General features: G+C 50.9%; 1 protein-coding gene across 1 annotated transcript; it reads right to left on the minus strand.

The window, feature by feature from the left end:
• Positions 1–1,196: 1,196 nt before the first annotated feature.
• UNCX (UNC homeobox) lies at positions 1,197–9,687 on the minus strand. The gene is made up of 3 exons (XM_072982592.2): positions 9,135–9,687; positions 6,846–7,021; positions 1,197–2,686 (listed from the first exon to the last, which is right to left on the minus strand). Exons 1-3 carry the CDS (start codon positions 9,400–9,402, stop codon positions 1,544–1,546), a joined length of 1,587 nt encoding a protein of 528 aa, XP_072838693.2. The 5' UTR covers positions 9,403–9,687; the 3' UTR covers positions 1,197–1,543.
• Between the last annotated feature and the right edge of the window lie 1,078 nt (positions 9,688–10,765).

Consider the following 10,765-nt stretch of genomic DNA (forward strand, 5'->3'; position numbering starts at 1 on the left):
AGGACCCCCTACCCTATTAGAACAAATGCGTTCGCCTTTTGTATAAAAAAAAATGAAAGAAAGAGAGGGTGGAGGGAGCGAAAAAAGAAGGGCGCGTTTGCCGCGGCTGTCCTATTACGGGCGACACATGATCAATAGGCTGATAACGCTGCAACATCAATATAAGCGACAGAACAATGAGAGATATCATTGAACATCTATCTTAATATAGCCAGCTACAAGAGGGCTGACAAAGCGGGGGGGGGGAGAGAGAAAGAGAGAGAGAGAGAGAGAGAGAGGGATGTAAGGAAGGAGGGGGCGCCTGGTGATAGGAAGGGGGGGTGGAGAATCTCATGAAAATTCCGCCCCACGTATTTCCATCTCCGATCCAATATGCGCGCACACTCCCCCAGCTGCTAAGGCTATTATTTTCCCATTTCAATTTGACACCCCAGCCTTTCATGCTAATTCTATTATTGTAGGAAGTTTATGTGATTTCATATCACTAGAAATCGGTAATGTATAATAACCCTTTGGGCAAGGAAACCGAATCCCCGCTGCAGCCACCGGGAAAATAATTACTTTCATATCAAAACGCACCAGGAGCCGGCCAGCTCCTTATAGCCTGAAGCTGCTAACCTCATATGGGGGGGGGGGATGAGAGGAGGGTGAGGGGGGAACGATGGGGAACAAGGCAAAAAAAAAAAGGGGGGGAGGCTATTAAATGAATACATTTGTTAAGCAATAAACACACATAGAAACCCTAAAGATAGAGGAAAGGAGGAGAGGAGGGAGTTTTGGGGGGGTGGTTTTCTCTTTTTAAAAATGTAAACAATAAAGTCAGCCTCTTTTAAACTACTTCCAGAGAGAAAAAGGTCATCAGGGAGGTATTGCTTAATAATTAAGTTATTATTCCAAGCCTTCTTTTTCTTTTACGAAAAAGAAAACATTTTTTTAAAAAAATAAACGTGCAAAACAGGTTGATTTTTTTTAAAGAGGTTTTTATTTATAAAAAATGTTTTTACATATATAAATATCTTTAAACATTTTTGCATTTTACAAGGTTTGAGGAGTCGCTGTTGTTTCTTTTGTTGTGTTTACAGTTTTATATTCACACCCAGTTACAGCTTCGGCTAAGGCCCGCCGCCTCTTTACCCCCAATCTTTTTTTTTTCCCAAGGAAAAAAAATATTATAATTAGTCTTATCATTAATGGGACACCTGATTTTTTTTTAATGCTGGGACTCAGTTATAGACCAGGAGCGAGGAGGGGGTAGAGAAGGAGGTGAGAAGGAAAAAGCAGTGGGACGTGTTTTGTTTTGTGTGTTTTTTTCCCCCCAAAAATATATACCTAATAAAGGGGAAAGTGGGATCTCCGGCTTGAGACAACTTTGGGAATGTCATATGTTTCGGCTGATGTGGCTTCCTGGGCTTTCTCTTCCCCCCCCCCCGCCCTGCAAGGAATCTAGTCCATAATTATGACTTGGGGGGTCCCCCCTCCCCGGTTCTCTCTCTCTCTCCCCCCTCCACCCCGCCCACCCCCTAAACTCCCCTCGGTTGCGTGGTTAGTCCATGTCTACTTCCTCACAGTCTAAATGGCTGGTCTCTGCAGGACACTTGGGCTCCGTGGGGCAATCCGGAGTGTCTCTGGAAGAAGCAAAGGATGCCGCCGAGGACTTTGGTTGCGCCACCAGCGCGTCGTGGCTGCTGCTGCTGCTGCTGTTGCTTTCCCCCTGGGAAGGCGAGGTGCCGGAGGAGGCGGGCGAGGCCGAGGCCGAGGGGCAGGCTGCCGGAGGCGGCGGGGAAGGCAGCGCCTTGGGAGCGCCGGGCGCGGAGATGGCGGCGGTGCTGCTGCTTTTGGGAGGCGCCGGGTCCGGGCTGGGGTTGGCAGCGGGCAAGGGGGAGCCCCGCGGCGGCGGCTCCGGGCCCGGGTGGCCGCTGCTGCGCAGGGCGGCCTGGGGCACGATGAAGCCCAGCGGCTGGGTGATGGGGTAGAGCAGAAAGTGGCCCTTGCCCAGCAGCGTGCGCGCCGTCGGGGCGCAGGGCGCCAAGGCCGGCGGGAACTCCAGGGCCGCTTTCCGCCGCGGCGGCGAGTCCGACAAGAGGCTCTCCACGCTGAACGGGTTGAGCTTGGGCGAACCGTGGTGAGCCCCGCCGGCCCCCGCCGGCCCGGCCCCCGCCGCCGAGGGGGGACGAGGCCCCAGGCCGCCGCCGCCTTCGGAGCCCGAGGGCGCCGCCGCCAGCCCGGCCGTCGGGTCCTTTCCCTGCGCGCACCGGGCCGTGCAGGCGCCGCCGCGCCCGGGATAGAAGGCCGAAGGCGGGGGATCACAGCTGCCGGGCAGAGGAGGGTTGAGGTGCGGGCCGCCGGCCCCGGGAGGGGCCTTGGAGCTGCAGCCGCCGCCGCCGCCCCCGTCGGGGGGATCCGGGGAGAGGCCTCCGGTGCCCCCATCGCTGTCGGAGCTCTGCGTGCTGCTGTTGACCGAGAGGCCGCTGGGCGAGTGGAGGTTGCGGTTCTGGCTCTTGAGCAGCTTCTTCTCGTGCTTGCGCTTCTTCTTCTCCATCTTCTCCAGCTCCTTGCGCGCGATCTCCTCGGGGTCCATGGGCTCGCCGCTGCACGTCGTCGGGTGCGAGTTGTGGGCCGGCCGGCCGGGCCCTTTCTTGGTGTTTTCCTTCTTCCTCCATTTGGCCCGTCGGTTTTGGAACCAGACCTACAGTCCGAACAAGGGGAGAAGCGGTTAACAGGCGCCGGCCTCCCCCGGGTGCACCCCGCAGGGCATGTGGGGCTTGGGGTGGGGTGGGTCGGTGGAGGGGGGGCGGGTGTCAGGGTAGAGCAAGCGGGGGACGGGGGGAAAGGTCTGCCACCGGCCCCCTCCCGTCCTTCGGCCGCTAGCCTGTGCGCTTCTGCCCGATTTCCTCCGGGTGTAAGAGAAGGCCGGGAAGCAAGCCTGCCCGAACCATTCATTCCAGGGTGTCTGGCGCTTGGCTTTGCCTTCAGCATCGCGAGAACAAAGCTGTGGGGAAAGAAGCGACCCCCTGAGCAGAGGGAGAATTAGGAAACCCATCGTCCTGAGAGAAGCCAAGCCATCCCATCTGGGCGGGCGGGCGGGCGGGGAAGGGAGCGATCTGGAAATTCAAAGCCCCGCGCCCAAAAAGAAAAGATAAATAGGGTCTCAGAATGTCGGGTTTAGATGCGGGCAGATACATTCCCTACTGATATCTCTTATTACAGACGTTCTGGCTCCCCTCCCTACCACCACCACCACCCCAGCCTCTCTATACGGGTGAAAATGTCGTATCTCCTAGCTGAATTTTTGCCTCCCCACCCCCCGGAAGTTTGGTGGTTCCTCTCCCCCACTTTCAGACCACGTTCAAATGATATTTATCCACCCTCCACGTTTGGGGAGACGTTTATTTGGGGAGAAGGGTGTCACTGCTCCAAGAGAGGGGGGTGATTATGTATCCTAACTCAAAATTATCCACATGATCAGAGGCCTTTTTTAAAAAAAAAAAATGTGTTTTTCCTTTTAAAAAAGAGGGGGGGAGAGAGGGGGGAGAGGGAAACGCACACTTGAGAACTTTGTACCCCTCTGTACCAAGAAAGAGAAGGAATCTAGTCACCGCGCGCACGTGTCCCCCCATTCTCCTCTTCCCCCCCCCAATTAAGCACACACAACAGTCACAAAAGGGTTTCCCCTGTCCCTTTTGAAGGTGAGCTGCGCGGACGCTTAACCCACTCCGGTTTCATCTCAGAAAGAAAAGGAAACAATATTTAAACTCCGCTACACGTGTTGGCCCAACACATCCAAACGCGCGCGCAAAACCATCCGTGCAGATTCTTCGAGAGCGGAGGGAGAAAGGCTGCATAGGGGCACCTGCGTGTGTGTGTCTGTGCATACTTTTAAAAAATAATAATAATAAATAAAATTAGGGGAGAGAAAGGGGGGGGCTTGTTTCCGATCGGAGGCGCGCACGCACACACGCACGCCAGTCCCAGTTGTCCCACTCTGTCTAAAGACCCTGAATAGTGGAAGGGGGGGGGGCGGTTTCAGATGATAGCGGTGGGGATAAAGCTTAAATTAAAAACCAGAGGTCCTAACCTCAAGATGAGGAAAGTGACTGAGCGAACCGGCTCTATGGAAAATCAGAAGTCAATCCGGGCCAGGATGCAATTCCCGCCGTGTCACACCTGCACACTTTCCGCGTCTTTCCTTTCTTTTTTTTAAAAAAGACACACATCCACCTTCTTTTCCTGAGGCGCCCTCTCCCCCTTCTCCCCCCCGTTTAAACAGCCCGAAAAAGCCGGGAGAGGTGGGGCCGGTGGGTGCCTTGAACTCTCCGATTCTTGGCCAAAGCAACTATTTCAGCCGCCAAGAAACCTTCAAGAAAGAAGCAAAACACCAGGGAAACAAAAGACAGGGGCAGAGGCAGAGCTCCACGCCGGCCGCCAAATTAATCTGTCCACCAAATCAGCCTCCTGGAGTCGGATTCCAGGACAAAAATAACGATTGCGCCATTGTGGTGACGCTGGAAATCTGGGAAGATCTGAAAACGGTGGTGGTGAGCCTTTAACGCCTGCCCCCTTTGGTCCTTCTCTCCTTTCTCCCCCCCCTCGCTAAGCCCCCGCTATGTGATTGCAAAGAGACCAACATCAGACCCACGTTTTTGTGGCTGTGGGAGTTTTTCCGAAGGTAAAAACTGCCCTTAGCCCCTGCCAGAGTTGTTTTTAGAAAGGCAGACAGAGGGCACGCAGCGATAGGTGGTTGCATCAGACGTTATAGAACTTACTTAGGATACATATATACAAATACATATATTATAAACTAGGATTTAATGAAACTACACACACACACATTTGTAGTTGCATTAAATATTATAAACTAGGACATGTAGACTCACACACGTGTATGAGCATGTAGGTATCTCCGCTTTATAATATTAGGTGCTACAAATACATATACTGTATGTGTGTGTGCATATATATATTTATATATTGTGTGTGTACACACACATACACACTGATGTATGTTCAGGTCCCCTGGCTTGGCTTCGCTGCTGCGTGTGTTACAATTCTGTGCCTCCCTTTGCGAACGTGCGCTCTGCCAACCCTTGTCACCGAGAATTACTCATTATCGTATTAGAGAGAAGTCCGGGGTCTTGACTTCATTCAACAACCTCAGAACAAATTGGATAAAAGGATTTGGAAACAGAAGAGGTCATGAGGAAGGGAAGGAATGACGGGAGAAGGAGCGGAGCAGCGTATTGTAAATATACCATTTTAGACAATGCTGGTATGGGATGAGGGGGCAGATCAAGAGGCACTCGAGGAAAGAATGGACTCCGGGAGAATCAGGAAACGCCGAGAAAACGCATAAAGCACCGAAACACGGAAGGCTTCGACCACATTAAGAAGATAGGACGCGCTGAGAATGTTACAGCTGATCATTCAGGGTGAAATAAACGGAAGGGAGAAAATGCAAGGAAGAGGCTGGTCTAGCATTGTTATTTCAAACGGCTTCATCCAAAGTGACATGGGGATCTCCAACACACACACACACACAATTGGAGAAGAACAGCAACAAGGACAAAAAAAACCCAAACATACATATATGGAATATGAAGATCCAGTAACATAACGGGCCTCCATCGTTTTGCGAGAATCAATGCCATAAAAATATATATTGGGATAGTTTTCTGAAAATGACGAAGGTTGCTTTGATCAGATCCCCTCTTTGGAGTTTATTTCAAAAAATAGACCCATTATTTATATTTATATATATTTGGGGTCTATTTTCTGAAATAAACTTCAAAGAGGGGTTTAATATAGAGGTCCATTAATATATATATTAATGGTGCTAGTAGGTTTTCTTTTAAAAAGGATCAAGGGTAGTTCAGACTACTATTCTTACACTAGAATAGATAAAGTTTGTTAAGGTTTTCCGCTATCCTCACCAATGTTCCGGGAAGGAAAACTCGATTAGCACTTGGTGATTAATAATTACCATACAGGCAATTAATTTGAAATTATTTTGGAAGACTAGACTCCCTTGAAGGAGGGAGAGGGGAAATCATCTGCTTCCTCACTCCCCACCCCACTAAAACAGACTGGAGGAAAACATGGTGCAATCCATATCCTATTGAACTCAATGGCAGAGTTGGTAGTGATCAAAAGGAAAGCACCGTGTAATTAGGTGTGTTTGTGAGTCTGTGTGTAATACTATTATAGGCATTTCTACATACACATACATTTTTCCAACCACTCAGAAGCTCAGTTTTCACCGTTAAAATCTCATATATCCAAGGAACTAACCAGTGGTTCTGAATCTGGGAAATTTATACCTAGGAAATATCCAAGTTTAATGTAAACCGAGTTTTAAGCACGCTCTGTGTTTCGAATACATCCTCCAGGGCCTACTTCTTTTTAGGACTTTGGGAGGCAGAGAGAGATGACAGAAGCCAGACAACAAATAATGAACCCATCAACTAAAAATATAAAGAGGCGATAATCTCTTTTTTTTTTCTCCCTGTAGGCAGAAATTTAAGGAAAAGGGGACTTATCAAGATTAAAACCATAAAAGGACCAATGTTCCTTCCGGCTGAGGGGGAAAGGAGTGGGAGGGGGGGAAATGGTATGAGGGCAGATTAATGTTTTCCTAGAGCATTTCTAAAATCTCAAATATTCTGGCCCTATCCAGACCTCCACAAGGGACACATAATTGTAGACACGAGAAACCTACACGAGTCTAACTTCTCTTGGACCAGACTTCTGGGGAATCACCAAAACCTGAGGAGTTGGGGGAAAAGAAGAAAGAAAAAGGGGTTTCCCTTTTGTTACGGATCTCGTCGTTTTTCTCTCTCTCTTTTTTTTACCTGTACTCTAGATTCCACCAAGTCCAGCCTTAACGCCAACGCCTCCCTCATAAACACGTCAGGATAGTGACTTTCGTTGAAAGCTTTCTCTAACTCTTCCAGCTGCCAGCCGGTAAAATTCGTGCGCGTCCGCCGTCTTTTACAACCAGGGCTTTCTTTATCCGGGTCCACCGAGTCTGGAAGAAGCAGAGAAGCAATCAAAAGAAGGGACGCCAAAACCCAAATCAGAATCCAAAGGTCCAGTTTATACCCCGCTGGAAAGAGAATCGCCAGAGGCATCGCCTTCCGCCTAATAAACAATGGGACAAGTGCACTCCTAATAACGCCACAACGGTGGGGTTACTGTGGATTTTTTCCCCTTCTTCACTGGGTTTGGTCTCCCAGAGTCCTGGAGTGTAAACCTTTCCTTTTCCCCCATCAGCTCTTTCAGAAATGTCCTGCCTTGAAATCAAACCTCATTGATTTGGAGAGAACTGCTTCCCCCCCCCCTAAATCCGTGCCATTTAGGGTGAGCATAAGTTGCTTCTAACCCCTAAATAACTGAAAGATAACGTTTAAGATCTTTGAAGACCTAAATCCCATTTTAAAATACTGGGACAAGAGAGAGAATAACTCTCTTAGACTTATTCTTGAAGAAAACTGCACAGCACATGAGACAATATTAGATGTCATGGATCAGTCTCCACCTGCTGTACTAATTACCATTTTTTTCCAAGGGGGGTTCTTCCCTGAGAGCCGTTATTATTAACCAAGGTTCAAGGGGCAAGATCTAAAGTTGTGAAACACAGGACATGTTTTGGATCAACAAAGGCCTTCAAATTAAATGCTACGGAAATACTGCAGGTTTGGAATAAAAATGGATGATCTTTTACACACTGTTAGAACATATGGAGAAGAGAAAGCCATCAGAAAACTTTCCTTTCCAGGGAGGGATGGCCTGGGGATGTTTCTGATGACCTGGTTTTTCCAAGCTGCCCCCAAACAGATATACACACATTACCTTTTATGTCCTGTCTATCTTTCCCTCTAGTCTTTTGTTACCTTTGGGCCAGTGAGACCCCCCCCCCAAAGGACTCCCCCAACCTCCCAAATCTCGAGGAGGTTGGAATTGCCCAGGAATAATTTTATCTCTGAATGCACAGATAAGAGTTTTTAATTGCCTGGGTTGATCACCATCGTCAAATGTGTAGACAAAGTCCTTCTATATACACAATCAGCAGCAATAATAATAATAATAATAATAATAATAATAATAATAATAATAATAATAATAATAATAATAATAATAATAATAATAATAATAATAATAATAATAATAATAATAATAATAATAATAATAATAATAATAATAAATGCTATGTATCCAGTCCGCATAACATTTAGTTTCCAGCTGCAGAGAATATAATTTCTGAGAAAAAGAAAAGATGAATATTTGTCTTGGAAGGAAACATAGGGTGCAGCCGAGGTGGGAAGCAGGTTTTGCCCCCCCCCACCTTGCTGAAATTAAAAACGCAAACACCCCGATTTCTCCAGGGCCTTCCTGAACCCTCCTGCCTGCTCCCAACTTTATCTTCCCCTTTTCTTTCTTCTTTTAAACAGAAATCTAAGCCTGGCTTTTGGGGGGCATTTTAATGGTCCTATAAAAGTATTTCCGAACCTTGTTATCTATATATATAAATATGGATTTTGTACCAAGACTTGGCTGCTCTCTCTTTTTTTTTTTTTTGAAAAAGGTCTTTTTTTAGCCTGCTTTTGAAAAATATGCCTCTTTGTTTATTATCACTGTAGACAAAACTGCTCACAGAGCCAGGACGAGACAGAGAGAAACAATTAAAAAAAAAACAGAGAGAGAGAAAGAGAAATCATAGATTGTCTAAAAGCGCTGCTAAAAGCCCCCTGGAAAATTGTTGGATGGCGTCTTATGATAAAAACAGGATCCTCCCTCCGAAAGCCTGGGGTTCATCTGCATCAAAACAGACCAGGGACGTTTGATCCTGACCCGTTTTCTGCTCCTGTTAAAAGCTGGTGCGGAGAGCGGGCCGGGGGGGGGGCGCTTCCCCCCGACAGACAACCACCCGACCCCCTAGAACTGCTGCCACCCCCATACACACACACACACACCTGATCCTTTCTCGCTGCTGCTCCTTCTGGAAAAAACGTTGTGGGGGGGCGCGTCGGAGAAGGGGGGCCGATGGGGCCAGCTTTAAGGCCTGGGGGTGGGGGTGGGGGTGCGCCTTGGCGGAGGGGGCCGCGGAATCGTGAGGAGGGGGGTAGGGGGGTGGACCTTACCGGAGAGCTTGAAGGGCTGCCCGTCTCCGTTCACCCCGCACCCGGAAGGGATGAGCGGGGTCGGGTTGACGACGGAGGCGGCGCAGGAGCCGTTGAGTAATCCGTCGATGGAGAAGGGCACGGAGGCGGCCGCGGCGGCGGCGGCGGCGGCGGATTGCAGCTGGTGCCCGGCCAGCTCGTAGACGTGATGGTGCCCGATGGGGTAGGGGAAGCCCACCATGCCTCCGAACTGGGCATGGGGGTGCTCGAGGATGCGGCTGTCCATCATGGAGCCCGGGCGGCGGCGGGGGCGGCGGAAGGGGCCTCGGGCGGCGCGGCTGGGGGGGTCGGCGCCCGGCTCAGCCCCGCCGCCGCCGCCGCCGGAGGAAGAGGAGGAGGAGGAGGAAGAGCGCGCCGGCGCTGGCGCTGGCGCTGGCGGTGGTGGCCGCGTCCCCGTCCCCGTCCGCGTCCGCGTCCGCGGCGGCCTCCGCGTGGCGAGGCGGGGAGGTGCGCCGAGCGGGGCGCATGCTGGAGGGCGCCCGGGCGCTTTAACTTTATCAACATCAGGCCTCCCAATAATTAGGCGCCGGCCCGGGGAATTTGGGACCAATAAGAAACGTTAATCGGCCCTGACGTCAGAGGCGGGCCGGGGCTCGCGGGGGGGGGGTTGGGGGGTGGGGAGTGGGGGGGCCGCCGCCGCCGCCGCCGCGGACGGGGAGCCGAGCTTTTTCCATATCGATTGCTAATTATACCTGACATCCACCCTCAATAAACAATATCAAAGCTGTCACAACAAGACAAGGAGGAGGGAGGCCTGCGCCGAGAGGAGCGCGCCGGGGCGGGCGGGTTGGGGGGGGGGGAGACGACGGCAAAGGGGGGGGGGGGTCGCTTTGATAAGGACTCCAGCCCCTGGAGAAAGCGGGGAGGGGGGGATCTGGAGAGAGAGAATGAGCGCAACAGCAACAGCAGCAGCACTTCCCTAGGACATGAAGAAGGATTGGGGGCGCAGAGAGAGAGAGAGAGAAGAACTTCGAGGTTTGATTGATACCCAGTTAAATACTCCAAAGCAAGCCGAGTTACGCGATCCTCGTCACCCACCTCTTCCTCTCCCCACCCCCACCCTGCCTCCCCCTCCTCCCCTCCATCAAATCACTAATAGATTTCCCTTTAAAACATCCACGGGTGTGTTGTGGAAAGAGGCTCGCCCCCTCTCTCCATACTCTCTCTCTCTCTCTCTCTCATGCTCTGCCTCCCTCTCCCTTCTCCCCCCCCCCGACGGCGCCCCCACCCCCCCCCCTCCGCTTTCCCCGCTCGCCGGCGTCTCCGTCTACACCAGAAACGTTTCGATTCCTCTGAACCTTTAAAGTGATGTTGCTCCAATTACAGGGAGACATTGAGCGGCAAATAGACTGATCCAATAATAGGAGATTCATCATCCCCTCTTTCCAGGCCTGTCACAATGAATTTAAAACTACAAGCCTTTTCATCTCCTCTCAGGCTTCTGGAGCACAGAGAGAGAGAGAGACGGGTAAGGGGGGGGGGCGGGCGGGGTGGGGGGGGGAGGAAGCCTCGCGGTGGGCGGGTGTAGAAGCCCAGAGAGGAAGAAGAGGAGGCCAAAGATTGGGGAGGAAATTAGAGGTTCTTTAGAACAC

This window comes from Pogona vitticeps, chromosome 13 (assembly GCF_051106095.1).
Source record: "Pogona vitticeps strain Pit_001003342236 chromosome 13, PviZW2.1, whole genome shotgun sequence".
In the NCBI taxonomy this organism is placed as follows: Eukaryota; Metazoa; Chordata; class Lepidosauria; order Squamata; family Agamidae; genus Pogona; species Pogona vitticeps.

Bases quoted from the DNA above. Each gene is read 5' to 3' on its own strand.
- UNCX (XM_072982592.2), bottom strand. From the start codon at position 9,402: ATGATGGACAGCCGCATCCTCGAGCACCCCCATGCCCAGTTCGGAGGC. The intron at 7,022-9,134 runs GTAAGGTCCACC...TGCTTCTTCCAG, and splicing joins GCAGCCCTTCAAGCTCTCCG to ACTCGGTGGACCCGGATAAA. The intron at 2,687-6,845 runs GTAAAAAAAAGA...TTCGGACTGTAG, and splicing joins TGGTGGAATCTAGAGTACAG to GTCTGGTTCCAAAACCGACG.